Below are 18593 nucleotides of genomic sequence, written 5' to 3'. Positions count from 1 at the left end.
GGAGCCCCACACCCCCCCCAACCCCGCCCCCGCGCGCAGCCCCGACCAACCAGAGCCCGACACCCCAGCCCCGCTCCGCCGGAGCGCGCCCCCCCCCCCGCGGAATGCCGCGCCGCGCTCCCCCCGCCGTCCCTTACCAGGTGTCGCCCCAAGCATGTGCTTGGGTGCCTGGTGCCTAGAGCTGGCCCTGGCTAGATGAGCCTGTTTTATTACTGAAGAACTGAACAGAACGTGTCATATGGAAGTGATATTACTACTTTTGTGTGTGCACACGTGCAATGAAAATGAAAGGTTTCTTTGTATTATCCTGTTTGCAGGTAGTGCTGCTTTGGTTGCTGTGGTGCTTGCAAGATGGGTCCAAGCCATCTCACATTGAAATATGGAAAAACAGTATGTGATCATGTAATTAAAGACAGAATGATAGTGCATATGCACACGGGGCCCAAATTAAGACTGCACAGGCAACTTTAATTCTGGCATTTGCTAATTTTCTAGTGTTTGACTTTGCAACCTTAATAATGTTCTTTTTGTGTAGTTGCGTGTGGAAGATATATCACACACACACACACAGGTTGAAGGCCATGAATTGATTCCTTAAGAGAGGCTGGACTATGTTAGATAATAAGGCTCAGACTGTGACAGTGCTTAAAAGCTAGAGAGATCTGCTTCAAGCTTTGGCACTTTTAAAATTGTAACATGCAACAGTGCAATAAAAGTTTTCTAAAGTCAATAAATAAAATATGCTGTATTATATTTTTAGTGGACAGCGCTTTGTTCTAAGCACAGGCTAAGATGAAAGAATATAGTCTCCAACTAGAGTAGTTGGCAGCATTTTTCATAGCATTTAAATGCAGATTATTCAAATTCTTGTAATACAACAACTCCTTTATGATAGAAATTATGCAAAAAGGTATATGTTGCTTCAAAAATACCCATATTGTCCCCTTTCGAAGCAAGAGACTCTTTCCCAAGAACTCTCTCAAGAGTCTCGTAAGTGTTCTGAGCTTGATCTTACTTTCATTGAAGTCAATGGGTATTTTGTCAAAGGGTGCTGGGAAAGACCCTGAGTGCAGGGACTGATTGCAGGACCAGTTAGAAAGGATGGATGGAGCTAAAATTCAGTAAAACCATCAGGACCCCACTATTCAACCCTGGTCTACCAGGTCCCCAGGTGGCATCCTTAGCAACACAGTAATGCGCTGAACCACTGCCACTGACCAACAGCCTTAGTGCTAAAGGCCTACAGCCCTGTAGCAGCCATACCCAGGCCCCTGATTGGCTGGACAGACAGCACTCTCATTGGGTACCTGGACTATATAAAGACCCCAACAGGAAGAGGGAGCTGTCTGAGCAACATGTTGTTGCCTGGTGGTTGCCTTGTCACCTCGCCTCCCCAACCCACTGTCCTGGCCCCTTGGATTGGCTCTTCCAGCTACTGACCCCTGCGAGAGTTCCAACCATTGCCCTGTACTGCCTGTAATACCAATTGACCTCCCAGCTACCCAACCACCTGAACACACTTCACTGCTCTGGACAGCCACTCCTAAGCCCACCTCTGCCACCAGGCATTATAAACACAGACCATTCACATACCCTTTTCATTCACACCTGACCCAAAGACAGCTACCATAGCTGTATATGTTCACTGCAGGTAGAACTGATCAAAACCAGCAACACAATGTCATGAAGAATTTGCCATTTTTGGATAAAATGTTTTTCAAAATTGTAACCAGATTTGACAGTGGGCAATAAATGGAACAAAAATCCATTCGCGAGAGAAGAAAAATAATTCCCAAAACTAAACTGTTAAACTCAAACACGAAGGCAAATCTAAGACTACAACAAGTGTATTTTGGATAGACACCAATTCACTTTCGAAATTCCAGAACAGTCATTTGCAACCTCGGAGAGGTCCTGGAGGATTACATAGCACAATGATGAAAGAAGAGGAGTCTCCCTTGACTTCTGGCACGGACCTTACTTACTCTCCATCTCTGGCACTCGTGTGCATGATTTTGCAGTGGTTGCAGTAAAAACAGTGACAATTGATTAATTAATTGCAATAAAAATAGAGAGCTTGAAAAAAACTGGTTAAACATATTGCAATACAACAAAGGCCCTTTGTTTTCAGTTTTTACTGAACAATTCTTGGGTTTTTAAAAAAATCTATTCAGTTTTTACTGGATTTTCACATGAATTTTGGACCACTCCTGAAAATGCTGATTGTGTTGAGCAAATGCAGTCCATTACATTAGGTAGATGTCTTTGTGTTAATAATAAGCTATCTGTTAAAGTAACACAATGTAGTGGAAGATGTACATGCTGTTAATGGACTATTCATGAAATAAACCACAGCATTAAACTGCTTTTACTTTCGGTACACTTATTGTTCTTTATTTGTTGCTTTTTTCTGTCCTCCTGCCCCCCAGTATTAACGCTGATATTTACCCAGAAAACTGGGAAATTATTTTTTTGCACTGATTTTCACCCATTTTAAAATATTTGTAATAGACACTAAGAAATACCTGGGAAATTTTAAACAAAATAAAAACTGAAAACCAAGGATGTTGGGTACAGCTATGATTTTATTTGTATTCCAAACTACTCCCCCTAGTAAAAGGGCCTAAGGAAGGTAACATGGGCTTGCATTTATTGCCTGGCCCTGCAATACCACAATTTAAATTTGATGCGAACTATTCTATACATTTCCCCATGCCTTTTGGCTCAGTAGGCGTGGTATCCGGACTAACTCTTAATGTCCATTTGAGACAAGTAATGAAATACAGCCACGTATATTCAAATCACGACTGCTCCCTGTAAAGATGCTCTAGACATAGCCCTGGATGCACTGCTCATATCAGAGGAGAGCTGATGCTACAGCTCTCAAAGCCTGGGGCTGTAAGTTTGGATGGGAGCGAGCATGCAGCTCAAATAATCACTGTTGGTTTTTGTTTGTTTGTTTTAAATAGGGGGAATGAATGATTTAAAAAAACCAAAAAAACAAAAAAAAACCCCAAACAAACAAAAAAACTCAATCATCCTGAACAGCCCTCTAGCTCTATTCAACTCTTGGTCACAAAACACAGTAGGCATGTTCTAGTCATTCAACAGATCTATAACCAGGCTAATCAGATATTTTATAGGAAGATCATGCAATTAGAATATAAGCATCTTTTCACCTTTGAAGTCCTTCACAATCAAGATGACCCCAGATCTTCATGTTTTGCATTATAGGAGAACAACAAATGGGATAACTGAGGTTCTCTCAATGCTCATCATTAACTCCAGCGTAAAAATCTGCTCTAGCCCAAAGCTTATTGCTGTGCACTAAAGTTTCAGTCTGGGAGCACTTTTTCCCCCATCCACAAAATTGGGGGCACAGGATGGTTGGGCTGAATCCCTTTTCCTGATTTTATTTAGAAGTCCTATTACCAAATGGCCATACAATACTCCAGAGAGTGCATCATGAGGAGAATATCACACTTCTTGGGTGGTTAAAGTCATTCAGTTTCTGGCCTTGTTCCTCACACCTATTTGATTGAGGCCTCTAACAATCAGCAGCAATGTACTGTTATCTGACAACTGTATATCGTTTACAGAGTTAGGAACAGTGACCTGGCTCTACCCAGACCCAGGAGCCTTAGAGACATGCAGGATTCAGTGGTTGGGTCCACTCACAACAGTCCGTACACAGAGGAGGACTGCGCCATGTTATGACAACTTCTATCAATACACTAAAGCCACTAACAAGAAGAAATCTTCACTGTGTAGTGTGTAGCTTATTTACATTATAGCTAACCTCCAGAATAAAATTGCTTTACCAGAAATGTCAAGAGAAAGACCCTATATTTGTAGACGTTGAGCTTGTGGGCTGTTTTGACCTTCCAGAGGTCTCCAGATACAACCATATGTGACAAAACAAGGCAGTCAACAAATTGCTACTGGACTTTATGGAATGTGAAATTTACTGTAGATTAGTGGCACTTCCATGGGCTGTCCATAAGCTAGGGCCTTAAATCCTACTAACAGTCTGTCACAGATGGTGCAGCAGAAAAATGTATTCTGAAATTGTAAAAGGAAAAATAGGACACCAAGCTGCTGATTGTGATGTAGCTGAATGTCTGGACTGTTCTCTAAACCAATCATGTAACTCAGTACTCTAGAAAATAGGAATTCCTCATGAATTACAATTAACATTACCAAATGTTCTCACTAGTTATTAGCATGAGAGGCTGTGTCGAGAAGCACGTAGTCAAGGCTGCATGGAGACTGATTCATGATCCATGGACACACTGTAAACATATACTAACGTTATGCAATGGGAAAGAGGCCATCTGGGTCTATTCATCTCCCTAGCTTATTTTGCTCTCTCCAAGTGCCTACCTTCTTGACTGGCTTTTATCTGTAGTTGTCCAATGCATTAAACAAAAACTGTTTGTATGCAAGTGTCTCCTAAACCACCTTATGGCCTGGTCTTTTCTTACCTTCAGTTCATACCCCTTTATATTTTAATCTGTCACCATTTGACCACTGTCCCATAGCTTACAATGACTTAAGCACAATCCTCCTTGTCTCTTTTTAAACTCAATCCATATTGAAATGAACATTTCTCCATCATACGAGGAACACGTCCCTACTTTGTCTGCCCCATTTTATTCAGGACTCTCTACATGCAACCATTCCCTTCCTTTGTGACACTGACTGTACCAACTTCATGTCATCTGCCAATGTGAATGCAGTGTTGTGTATTACATTTTCCAAATTATCAATACAGAGTATGGATCTTAACAGCGATGACTTTGGCTATTTATATATCTCCTTCTCAATCCATACCCATTTATCACTGTTCACGGATTTCAGCTACCAAGCCAATATTTTATCCAATTGAAGTTTCCACAGTCAGTACTCTACTCATTAATGTTTCATGCTAACATCTTTTGGTGTGATATTGCATCAAAAGCCTTCACGAAGGCTAATAACACATAGATTATGCCTGTGGCTTCACCTCTGTCAACTCTCATTGACACGTCCTTGGAGAAGTTGATGAAATTTGTTAGGCATGACTTCCCTTCTCCAAATCTGTGCTGAGTGCCCTTGATTATTCTTGTAGCCGTACAAGAGCATTCTCATCTTTCATCCTGAATCACTGTTTCTAGACTCTCTGAATAGAGATGTCATATTTCAGATCTCTGGGTTCTTGCTTTTTCCCTTGATCCCATTTTTAAAGTAAGAAATCACATTAGCTTTTCTCCAGGTCACATGCACCTGCTGCAAATGAAGAGGCAAAAATCCCAGGTACTAGCTGTGATTTCACCTGAATGGTGTAGATCTGCTTCCTAAGAATCCTTCCTTAGCTTTGGACTTAAAGATATGCTACAATAACCCACCACTTGAATCCCTTAGTTATCACAAATTCATAATAATTCATTTGGCAGAAAGCTTAGAAAGGATTCTAAACCCTGAAAACTCCTCAGGGAGGGGGGATTCTGGCCCTTTTATCCCTCTGGCCTACAATATATCAGGGCATACTGTGGGTGTGCCAGAGGAATAGGGCACAACTGGAGCAGTGCTCTAGTCTGGAGATTCCCAACTTCTTGGAGGCCATTATTAGATGGTGTAGGTTAGAGCAGCTGTGAGTCTGCTCTAATTTACACATGTAGCCCACAGCAGCCCTAGGGATAAGGGGATCATAAAGATGGCATGCAGGCACCACCCTTTGCCAGCTTGGCCCTAAAATTTTAGTCAGATGTTGAAAAGCTTTTTCCAGTTTGAAGTCTTCTTTTAGAAAAAGACTAAAATGCTAAGAGGTCAAACAGCAATTTTCCTTTAAAAACAAGCACATGCCACAGAGACCATACTGTACGCATTGCCCATATTCTAATTAAGTTAATGGAATGACAAGTAACATTGATCTCTAAGGAAATAGCAGCTTTTAAGGCTTGGATAGATAGATAGTTATTGAAGTCATTCAATTGCCTCAAAAGCCTGAGGAATAGTTCTGGTTGTTTCTCTATCAGATGGGCTGACAGATTTGAAATGCTTGTATTTTTTGGTAAGCATATTTGAAAGCTTAAAAAAAGGGGTCTGTGTATTATAATCAGCATACCTGTTTCTACATAGGAGATATTTAGAGTGAGGTGGAATTCTGTATTTCTTTCCACAAATAAGATGTATGAGTGGTAGAATAAGGGAGGAACCAACCATACTCAAAGAAAAACCTGCACTCTTTTGGCTTTACGCAAATTCCACCTAATTTCACTGCAGTGAAAAAGCACTTCTCCCCATCAAAAATGCCTTCTCCCCCGCCCCCAAACCATGAATAACCCTCTTTTCCCAATGGAAGATAGGACAGCAGGCACAGTCCCAAAGAAAAAACAAAAGAAATAAACCAGATCTCTGGAATGCCTTCTCTTTGATTTGCTGGTGCACTTAACCATGTAACTGTTCCAAGTGCACAACCAGAAATGCATTCAGCAGCCCATGTGCTTCATTTGACACCTAATCGGGCTGGGTGAAACAAATGCTTAGCCGAAGGACTGTTGATCCAAAGCCCACTGAAATAAATGAAAAGGCATCCATTTACTTAAGTAGATTTTAAATCAGGCTCAAGGTGCATGGATGGCCACTTGGGTGCCCCTTTAGGGCAGGCAGAAAATGTCTATAAGGAACAGCAGGGGTTAATTTGATATGGCCAAGAATTACACTACTTTGAAGGTCAACTGGAATGAAAACATGTTTTTAATCTTCTTATCTACTTACAAACCGCTGCTTTTCTGTAGTCATTACAGAGTTAGAGAGATTTTCACATAGCAAGCTGGCATGTTTATCATACATTGACCTACATACACCTTCCTTAGTTTTGTGGATTCTAGAAGAAAGGCAGATGTGGATCCATTGGGGACTATCTGTGCTGATCACATTTCTATCCCTGGAACAGTACTTAGGGGAAAGGATGGGTGAAGAGACCTCTCCTCACCAACACATTTTCTTCTTTGGGCCCCTGCCTAAAGGAGGATCCAGGTGGACGTCCTACAAATTCCCCTCTGTCTTATTTCAAGGACTATCTGCAGAAAGAGGATGAGTGTATGACCAAGCTTTCTGCACTCAGGAAGTTGAGCATTTGGAGCATGGCCCCATGAAACCAACATATGCTTCCTTCTGAAAGCTCCAATGAAAGGGGAAATTTCAAGATATCTGCCAATCTTAGGCAGGGGATAATCCCTTCCTGATCCCAAATTTGGTGTTCACCTCCCTTTCATCTTCTACATGTCTGTTGACCCAGCACTTTCCCTCCATCTGCAAGAGTGTATCTTGTTCCCAGACACACTGCCAATCAGTCCAGAAAGATGGCTGTTCAGTGAGCCACCATCATTCAGCAGTAGGTGGAGCATGTTTGTGACCCACCTGAGCTCTGCTGGCCCTTTGTGTGAAACACACTCAGATTCACATCTTTGCCTGGGTTTCCTAAGCCACATATTATCCATGGGCTTCTAGGTTGGCCAGGTGCAGTAGATTGTTCATATAGGGTGGGATTTTCAAAGGTGAAAGTCAATGAGAGTTGAGCATTTAATTCCCTTAAACACCTTTGAAAACCCCAAGCATAGTTCTCAGCAGCATCTAGACTGGAGGAAGTTGCAACTTCAGTCGAGTCACAACGTAGTGTACAAACCTTTTATAGGTTTGTAATTTTGTTGTAGTACATATATCTCCCCACCTTCTATTCTGGGAAGTAAAGATGACACATCCAAGATATCATGATACATAATGCTAGCAACTCAAATAAATCTGTATTTTGTTACTGTGTGGGAATACAGATGGATTTATATTTGAGCAAATATTTCTAACTAATTATATGACTTGGTACAAAACAAAATTTGTAAGACACATGCCTAGAAGAAGAATAAATGTACATGTGAATTAGAGTTCAAGCTGGATCCCTAACTGAAATCAGTCATGGCAAATCTATTTTTCTTCCTTTAAACATTGGCGAGGCAAATTTTTATATTACAATAGAATCTATAAAGACCAGACAGTGTAAAGTGCATAACACAACAGGGGACCAAAACACATAATAAGAGTGCCTCTGCCCTAGAGAGCTTACAATCTACATAGTCAAGAATAGGAAAAAAAGTATTATCCCCATTTTAACAGGCACAGAGAGTCAATGAGTTGCCTGAAGTCACGTGGAGAGTCTATGGCAGAACCAGGAATCGAACCCACATCCCATCCCTGGCTCTGTCCTGCCTTGCTGAGTCCAAACCTAGTGTCTAAGCCATAAAATCTTTGCCACAAAAATCCTTCTGCCTATCCATTCACAACCTTTATTTTCCTAAATAGGAAAGAGAAACCAGAGAAGGCACTTGAGCTCCCAGGATCAAACTCTTATTTCTGATTCAGGACGAACATTCATATCTGTGGAAAAGAACTGGAGAGAGAGGAGAGGCAGACCGGAACTCACCATCTGATTCCGAGGCTGCTCTGAAGATCAAGTAGCTGCTGGGAAGAGGCTGAGTGATGGAACCAACATTCTCTCCCTTTGGACCCTAGAGTCACACACAAACAAGAAAAAGGTAAGGCAAGGGGGAGGTTGTAACAGTTCTGTGAATTTTTCCCTTACATGGGCCGAGTGCATTTGTGAGGGGGAAGAAGAGGAACAGATGAAGTAATTTAGAGAGATCCATTAGTAGCCAGAATATTCCAGCCACCGCTCCAAAGTAGTAATAAGATGTTGATACAAGTCTGGCTCAGCCCAAAGACTGATTTATTGTCAGTACCACTAGAAATGTAGAAGTATACGCCCAGAACTGAAGAGATTTTGTCTCTTTGGCTTGTGAACAAGCATACAGAGAAATGGAAGAGAAAAACGTGCATTTACTGCATCTCTTACACAAGACGTTTCAGCACAGTGCTCGCTGCTGAGTCCATCTGCAGTATTGCAACACCAGTGGCAAAAAGCCTAAACTTTCTCCATCCCTGCAAGAACAGCAGGTGGCACTCACACCTCAGATGGTGGCATCAGCCTTTCCAGCAGGCTGGTGCCATGTAAACCAGTTTGCTCTTAAATTATTTAGTTAGTCCTGCTAATGCCTGTAAATCACTGTGTGTTGTCCCTTCCCCCTGTTGGCTTCTGAGTGCCTTCCATCTCTCTGCCAGTGTTAGAGGTGGATAAGCTTGGAAGTCAGCAGATGGGGATTGGAGTGGCCCAGTGCAGGCTTCTAACCTGGATCCTTCACTGCCTTCATGTGGCTGACAGAGGGAAACATTCTGGGACATTTCAGTGGCAGCTTTTCTGAAAGGCCACAACTGAAAAAAAGAAGGATATGGTGCTCTGAAAAGTGAGCTAGGAGAGGGCCTGAAGGCTTCACTGTAACTAGGTGTTCTGTAGTGCAATCTCTCTCTAGAAACACCTACCTTAGGGGTTCTAAGTAGAGAATTACTTCAAGGACATAGGGGAGGGTTTTTTTTACTTTGCAGTCTGCAGCTAGGGGGCAGACACTGACCAGCACTGATCCTCCATGGGAAGGTGCATAAAAAATTCTCAAAGGCAGACTCCAGCTCAGGTTTCCCTGGTGCAAAGGGAAGAGTACATTCGATGTTCCACCCCTTCAGGGAGTGTGGCATTCTCCCATCTGTGATGTACATTTAAGAGCAACAGCTATGCCTGATTGACGCACAGGTGTGCAAGGGGTTGGGGTTGGAGGCTACCTCTGCCCTCCACCTATATGCAGCAGGACACAACCTCGCTATGGAGAAGGGGGAGCCTCTCTCCTTCTGGTTTTCTATTTCCAAAGTGACACCCTTAGTCCTCTGTTCCCTCCCTTCCCCACGAATGCATTGCAGGATAAATCACATTGTAAAGAAACAACATAAGCAGAATTCCCTTTGAGAACAAGGATGACAAACAAATTAGTCACTGTGTAGAAGGAGACATCACGGACTTCTGCACATATTTATTCCACCCTGCAGTTGACCTAAAACAGCTCTCTCCAAGGCCCCATTCGAAGTTGTACCTTATAGAAAGCTGTGAACACAGCATTTGAAAAATGTTTTAGCACATGGATATAAGGTAGCTTTTTCCATCTCTGCAGGCATCTCCTGCCTGATGTAAGACTTCATATCTTCATATCCAAATCCCATCCTCTCCTACAAATGGTTTTCTGTTTTCTCTGTGCACCATACTGCACCAATTTTTATCCCCAAAATTATATTTAGTGCAGTGGGCAGGAGGATCTGACTTTTTTCAGTGAGTTAAGGGGGACCACCTAAGCCCCAAACTCATCCTAGAATTCTTCACCATTGCCTGACACTCTCAATTGCTCCTGTGCATGAATGTCTGGCAGATGGATTGTGCAAAGTTACTTTTTTTTTTTTTTTTTTTTTTTAACTTTTAAGCCCTGTTTGTAGGACTGGGAATGGGAAGAAGGGGAAGTCAGAAGGTGGGGGACATGTGGATATAGACATGGATTTGACAACGTGTCCAGTAGTTTACATTCATTCTCTCTGACCCAATTTCTAATCCCTGGGATTTCCAGGCTCTGCAGAGGCTTCATTTACTGTCTTCCTCTGCCAGGGAAACTACAGGTCTTTATTACACATCAAAACAGGGACAGCCAAGAAACACTCCTTTCACGAGGTGCTTGAGATTTAGAAACCAAAAACATCTGTATGGAGCTTTGATATGCAGGACTGGCAAAGCTGGGATTTGATAAGTGATCCGCAGCCCAGCAGCTCAAAACATTACTATTGACATAAATGCAATCAAGCAGCATTCCTTGTGGCATTTTTCCTTTCAGGAGCTTTCGGCTGAACGAGACTTTGGAGAATTGTTGATAACACCATAGCATGGATTTTCAATGCACAGATTGAAACCTGCCTTATAGGGGGAAGCCCATGAACAGATAGATGGTGCCGATCCAGGGTACTGACATTTAAAAGAAGAGTAGATAGCACAACGTTTTGAAATATCTTTATGCAAGTGGAAAAATATTAGTGTGACTAAACAATGGTCTGTCTCTTACCATTAATGTACAATGCCTAGCACAATGGGCCCCAACCTCAGCGGCAGCTACTGTAATACAATTAATACAGAGAAGTCTTTGGGTCACTCATCTTCAGGGCACCATCTGAAAAGGATACGTTTGTAGTTCTAAAAAAGGACAGGATTTACATTACCATGTCAGAGAGTCAGGACTCAGGAAGAATCATGAAAACTAAAAAAGTAGTAAGTCAATGCATACGTTGAAGCTACAGACATTTAGTATGTAGTTTTTAATTTTAATTTTGCTTTTATCAAAAAAGACAGGCATTAAAAATATGATAGAGAAGTATCCGCCACATGGACGAAAATGAGCAAAAAAAGTTTGGGCTGGATATTAGGAAAGTGTGCCTAACAGTATGATCTAAAAATTAGCGGATTGTAAAATTTTCCGAAGGTAAATGATAGATGCTCCATCACTTCAGTTACTTTAAAAATAAAATATAAGGGGGGGGGGCACGTTCAAAACAATGGGTATATTTGTTATTTTATTTATTGATTTCAACTTCACTGGCACCCACACTGGATTATTTGCTGCCATAGATAGGTGCCCGAGTAATTGAAACAAACATTTCCACACTGTGTTGTCCATCCAGTTAAGATAACTTAAATGAAAAAAAAAATCTAAAAGTGTTTCAGCACAATAGGACCATCCAATACATTACCACAAACCTAACCATCTGACTGCTACACAGTGCCCCTGTACACAACCCCAAAATAATCACCGTACTGGCATTAACTGATACTCTGCAGTAGCCTGACCAGGCGCGGACCCAAACTGCATTCCCGTTATAAAGTGGTTTAAAGATATTGCCAGGATAATGTGGGGAAGGTCTCTCGGTCACCGCCTGTGCTGTTGATAGAGAACTTAAGATCTTAGTGCTGTTAATTTAACACCTTTCAAAACCATGAAATAAAAATGCCCAATCTGTTCTCATTAGGAAGCAGGAATGATCACATCCTAGACTAAAAGCAGCTAACTTAGAGAAGCTATTTAGGCTCACAAGCCTGGTGAGCCATGTAAAATGAAGCAAACTCTCTATCCAGGCAAATTATTCTAATTTATAGCGTGGAAGCCAGCCATTTTTATCAAAGTTAATGCAAATCAGGTGGTGTTCTTAAAGTATGGGTTACACTAACATTTAGAAGGTGCCCGCCTTAATAGTATTACTATTGCATCTGAAGAAGTGTTTTTTTACCCATGAAAGCTTATGCCCAAATAAATCTGTTAGTCTTTAAGGTGCCACCGGGCTCTTGGTAGTATTACTGAAGTTACTAAATTCAGCGATCTTTCATCCTAAATACACTGGTAATCAATTGACAGGCACCTCAGAGTCTGAGATTCTGTTTTAGTTTAAATTAAATGATTGCCCATTAAACTGAGTTGATGAACACGACTATAAATGCTAGTCTAGACAGCTCCACAAACATTTGTTCTAGAGCTTATGGCTAAGCCCTGGGGTAACCACAAATATTTGTGTCATTGAACAAATGTTCATGGAGCGTCCAGACTAGCACTGACAATTGTGTTAACTGGCAATCAATTAACTAGAGTTAAAACCCAACCACAAATTCTAGTCTAGACAATCCCTACGTTTCAGGATCTGTCATCTTGTTTTAACAGGTTGTGGGAATTCTTGGCCACATCTTGGTTCCAGTATTATAGGTAATAATTTTAACTTGTGCTGGAACAAAGAACCCATCTAGAATTCATGAGAAACGGGCTCTCTTTGTACCATTAGACAAAAACCAATTTACACTAGTAAATGTTCCACTGGTTGCCTTAAAAGTATGCAGTGAAGTGACATAAAACAAAACAGTATTTCTGGCAGCTTCAGCATTTGACATCAAGCAGTTCATTAGAGGCGGTCTTTTGCTGCTCTTTTGGTGTTCATCTTGTGGCCCAAAGTGGCTGTGTCAAACAACAATTCAACCTGGGAGGTTCCTAATACACAGTTCAAATGCAGCTTCCCTAATATCCAGCTCAAGATATTCAAATGAATTACTCTGACTTTAAAACCCAAATATCTCATGATTTTCTTGTTTTCCATAACAGTGTTCAGGAAAATCCTTCCACTTTTTAATATGCAAAATAGAATATATGTATTTTATCTGACTCCTTTCTTTTGGGTCAGTCCTGCTGAAGGAAAAAGCATTCTGATATTACAGGATGCTTCCAATTTCAAAACCTTACTACTTTCTAATCGTTCATTCTCACTGCACTTTTCAGATGAATTCAGTTGACCTCTGTCTGCTCACAAGGAATTGTTGTGGTGATGGACAGCAAATGAATGTCAGCTTTCTTGGGTGCAGGACATGAATCAGATGAACAGAAACTTCAAGGCTGAACAAAAGCCAAGTGGTAGGTGAACTATAACGCCTCATACACCTTTGGACAAGAGGGTATAGTGCAAAGAAAAGCATCAAGACACAGACTGAGGCTAGGCTAAAAACCTTATAAGGAAACAGTAGCTCTTACTCTTTGTTGCGGAGGTCCATTTAAGTTTCTTCCACGAGCTGGATTCATATACCCTTTACCCAGTTTTAGCAGAATTTTATTTTACAAATAGTTTCTTTGACTTCAAAGGGACTACCCTTTGAAACTTGGTGGGATAATACACATGATTGGAATGTTGGTGTGGATGGGTACAGCTTGCTCAGGAAGGATAGACAGGGGAAAAAGGGAGGAGGTGTTGCCTTATATATTAAAAATGTACACATTTGGAATGAGGTAGAGATGGACATAGGAGACGGAAGTGTTGAGAGTCTCTGGGTTAGGCTTAAAGGGGCAAAAAACAAGGGAGATGTCATGCTAGGAGTCTACTACAGGCCACCTAACCAGGTGGAAGAGGTGGATGAGGCTTTTTTCAAGCAACTAACAAAATCATCCAAAGCCCAAGATTTGGTGGTGATGGGGGACTTCAACTATCCGGATATATGTTGGGAAAATAACACAGCGGGGCACAGACAATCCAACAAATTCTTGGACTGCATTGGAGACAACTTTTTATTTCAGAAGGTTGAAAAAGCTACTAGGGAGGAAGCTGTTCTAGACTTGATTTTAACAAATAGGGAGGAACTCGTTGAGAATGTGAAAGTAGAAGGCAGCCTGGGTGAAAGTGATCATGAAATCATAGAATTTGCAATTCTAAGGAAGGGTAGAAGGGAGAACAGCAAAATAGAGACAATGGATTTCAGGAAGGCAGATTTTGGGAAGCTCAGAGAGCTGATGGGTAAGGTCCCATGGGAATCAAGACTGAGGGGAAAAACAACTGAGGAGAGTTGGCAGTTTTTCAAAGGGACACTATTAAGGGCCCAAAAGCAAGCTATTCCGCTGGTTAGGAAAGATAGAAAATGTGGCAAAAGACCACCTTGGCTTAACCACGAGATCTTGCACGATCTAAAAAATAAAAAGGAGTCATATAAAAAATGGAAACTAGGACAGATTACAAAGGATGAATATAGGCAAACAACACAGGAATGCAGGGGCAAGATTAGAAAGGCAAAGGCACGAAATGAGCTCAAACTAGCTACGGGAATAAAAGGAAACAAGAAGACTTTTTATCAATACATTAGAAGCAAGAGGAAGACCAAAGACAGGGTAGGCCCACTGCTTAGTGAAGAGGGAGAAACAGTAACAGGAAACTTGGAAATGGCAGAGATGCTTAATGACTTCTTTGTTTCGGTCTTCACCGAGAAGTCTGAAGGAATGCCTAACATAGTGAATGCTAATGGGAAGGGGGTAGGTTTAGCGGATAAAATAAAAAAAGAACAAGTTAAAAATCACTTAGAAAAGTTAGATGCCTGCAAGTCACCCGGGCCTGATGAAATGCATCCTAGAATACTCAAGGAGCTAATAGAGGAGGTATCTGAGCCTCTAGCTATTATCTTTGGAAAGTCATGGGAGACGGGAGAGATTCCAGAAGACTGGAAAAGGGCAAATATAGTGCCCATCTATAAAAAGGGAAATAAAAACAACCCAGGTAACTACAGACCAGTTAGTTTAACTTCTGTGCCAGGGAAGATAATGGAGCAAGTAATTAAGGAAATCATCTGCAAACACTTGGAAGGTGGTAAGGTGATAGGGAACAGCCAGCATGGATTTGTGAAGAACAAATCATGTCAAACCAATCTGATAGCTTTCTTTGATAGGATAACGAGCCTTGTGGATAAGGGTGAAGCGGTGGATGTGGTATACCTAGACTTTAGTAAGGCATTTGATACGGTCTCGCATGATATTCTTATCGATAAACTAGGCAAATACAAATTAGATGGGGCTACTATAAGGTGGGTGCATAACTGGCTGGATAACCGTACTCAGAGAGTTGTTATTAATGGTTCCCAATCCTGCTGGAAAGGCGTAACGAGTGGGGTTCCGCAGGGGTCTGTTTTGGGACCGGCTCTGTTCAATATCTTCATCAACGACTTAGATATTGGCATAGAAAGTACGCTTATTAAGTTTGCGGATGATACCAAACTGGGAGGGATTGCAACTACTTTGGAGGACAGGGTCATAATTCAAAATGATCTGGACAAATTGGAGAAATGGTCTGAGGTAAACAGGATGAAGTTTAACAAAGACAAATGCAAAGTGCTCCACTTAGGAAGGAAAAATCAATTTCACACATACAGAATGGGAAAAGACTGTCTAGGAAGGAGTACGGCAGAAAGGGATCTAGGGGTTATAGTGGACCACAAACTAAATATGAGTCAACAGTGTGATGCTGTTGCAAAAAAAGCAAACATGATTCTGGGATGCATTAACAGGTGTGTTGTGAGCAAGACACGAGAAGTCATTCTTCCGCTCTACTCTGCTCTGGTTAGGCCTCAGCTGGAGTATTGTGTCCAGTTCTGGGCGCCGCATTTTAAAAAAAGATGTGGAGAAATTGGAAAGGGTCCAAAGAAGAGCAACAAGAATGATTAAAGGTCTTGAGAACATGACCTATGAAGGAAGGCTGAAAGAACTGGGTTTGTTTAGTTTGGAAAAGAGAAGACTGAGAGGGGACATGATAGCAGTTTACAGGTATCTAAAAGGGTGTCATAAGGAGGAGGGAGAGAACTTGTTCACCTTAGCCTCTAAGGATAGAACCAGAAACAATGGGTTTAAACTGCAGCAAGGGAGGTCTAGGTTGGACATTAGGAAAAAGTTCCTAACTGTCAGGGTGGTTAAACACTGGAACAAATTGCCTAGGGAGGTTGTGGAATCTCCGTCTCTGGAGATATTTAAGAGTAGGTTAGATAAATGTCTATCAGGGATGGTCTAGACAGTATTTGGTCCTGCCATGCGGGCAGGGGACTGGACTCGATGACCTCTCGAGGTCCCTTCCAGTCCTATAATCTATGAATAAACCCATGAAGCACAGCACAATTCAATGTGAGTAAGGCTATCAGAAGCTGGCCTCATACATCTGCTCTCCCATTTTTGCCAGACTTTTTGGTGCCAGAGTAATAAATGCCATCAGCCCTGGCACATGAATCCTTCCAGGCATCTCTGCTATGCTGGCCTCCCTGCAGTAACACCATAATCAGCAATGCCTTGTTTAGACTGGTAATATTTCTTAGGGAATTTATATCTGTAGTAACTCTGCACAGATGCTATTTTTAATAGTGAAACAGAGTCTGAGTAGCTAAATGCTTTTTCTTCAGGGCATCAGACAGATGTTACTGTCTGTAAGCAGTGGGGGCATCCTCCTTGATCACAGCTAATGGCAAATGCTGTTTCATCCAACCTTAGAGAAATAAATATAGTTCTTTAAAACTTTGGGTGCGTTATTGATATTATAAGATTCCAGAAATGCCACTTTGCAGATCACTCTGATGCCTAAAAGTCTCCAGAGTCAGCAAAAAGTGATGGAAACAGCTATATGCATGGTTGAGAGCTTTTTTTGTTCAGAATATCACCAGGCTGACTCATCACTGAGTTTTGCAGGCTGCTACTGTCCAATTTTTAGAAGTTCAGTGAGTTTGATTTAATGAATTATACCTGTGTGGTGCACTGGTACAGTAAGGCATGCATCTTTGCTAAGTCAAGAGTTGTAGATCATAGAGAGATCACATGTAACTCAACCAATCACCACCCTTACTCTACAGCTAATTTGCATGCAACAATTTCATTGGTTATATGAGGGAGATTGAACAGATGGTGGATTACCTGGCCCAAAACAGACACCCATATAAAAACACAAGCCTCTCAGCACAAACCCTCTTAGACACAAATTAACACAACCAGCACACGCAATAACCTCAAACACACAGAGCCCCTCACCACAGCATGTATCCCTCATTCACCACCCACACAAGTCTCCCAACAGAACCCCCACTTAATAATCCCAAACATCACTCTGCAGCCTAGGGTATCTGGTGATTCAGCCTGAAGTGATGGGAACAGCAATGAGCATGGATGAGAGCTCTTTTTGTTTAGAATATCAACAGGGTCAGTCATCACTGGTATTCCTGGTCTGCTACCATCCAGTTTTTAAATTCTCAGCCATTTTTGGCTCTCAGCTTCCCCATGACTTTATGAATTATACTCATGTGATAGCACAGCCTTTCAGCTACTAGTGAAAAAATATAAACTACAGGATCTACATCTTTCAGATGGGTGGAATCAATTATTGATATTATAGTGGCACCTAGAAGCCCCAACTGAGATCAAGATCCTGTTATGCTAGGCACTGTACACTGTCCCAAAGAGTTTGCAGTTTCAATAGGGACTAAGGATGGGAGAAAGGAAGTATCATTAACCCCATTTTACAGGTGGGGAACGGAGGCACAGAAGGATTAAAGTCACACAAAAGTAGTTTGTGGAAGAGCCAGGTTTTGAACACAGATCTCCCCAGGCCCAGACCAATGCTGTAACCACAAGACCAGACTTCCCCTCAATCATAGAACATTAAAGCTGGAAAAGACTGATCAGAGCATTCATTCCACCTCGCTTTGCCAGGGCAGATTGTCTCATGTTCTGCACTGTACAGCACTTTAAATTCTAACTAACCCTCCCACATTCAGCAGATTATTTCATAGTCTAACACATCTGACTGTCGAGGAGCTTTTCCCTGTATTCAGACAATCTTCTCCCCTTTCTTTAATTTCAGTCATGTATCTATGCACTATGAATTACACTTATATAGCCCACCTCAAAGGCCCCACATTTTTTTGATCTGGTATTAAAATCAAATTTAATTTAATCAAGTCCCTAATTTGCCTTAAATAATGTAACACTGGTCTACAATTTTTGAGAAGTCATCTGCTTCAGAGATAAAATGTGCTATTTATTATGTATTTTGATGTGCTGAATTCAAATATGACAATTAAAACAACTGATTGGCTACTGTTTCTAAGATATTTAAGTTTTTACATTTTATGTCTATGTATATTGTGTAGATAGTAGAGTTTTAATCATAAATTGTAAACCTAGGTCTTTTCATGTGTTTATGGTTGCTTTACATGATAATATTTCATCTGTCCTGTTTATGTAACACTTTAAAAATCAGCAAAAGGGTTATATAAATAAAATTTATTATGAAACAAAAGGCAAAAAACTATTATGTACACAGTT

General features: G+C 41.3%; 1 protein-coding gene across 3 annotated transcripts in view; it reads right to left on the bottom strand.

The window, feature by feature from the left end:
* The window catches only part of OSBPL5 (oxysterol binding protein like 5), a 217441-nt gene that overhangs the window by 43727 nt on the left and 155121 nt on the right, over positions 1-18593 (bottom strand). For all 3 annotated transcript variants that reach the window (XM_034770239.1, XM_034770240.1, XM_034770241.1), the window contains one exon: positions 8459-8543. In XM_034770239.1, the coding sequence (XP_034626130.1) occupies positions 8459-8543 (85 nt within the window). The remainder of the gene's footprint in view (positions 1-8458; positions 8544-18593) is intronic.

Source organism: Trachemys scripta, chromosome 4 (genome assembly GCF_013100865.1).
Source record: "Trachemys scripta elegans isolate TJP31775 chromosome 4, CAS_Tse_1.0, whole genome shotgun sequence".
Classification (NCBI taxonomy): Eukaryota; Metazoa; Chordata; order Testudines; family Emydidae; genus Trachemys; species Trachemys scripta.
Note: the sequence above shows the minus strand (reverse complement) of the source record. Positions and strands in the feature narration are given on the sequence as shown.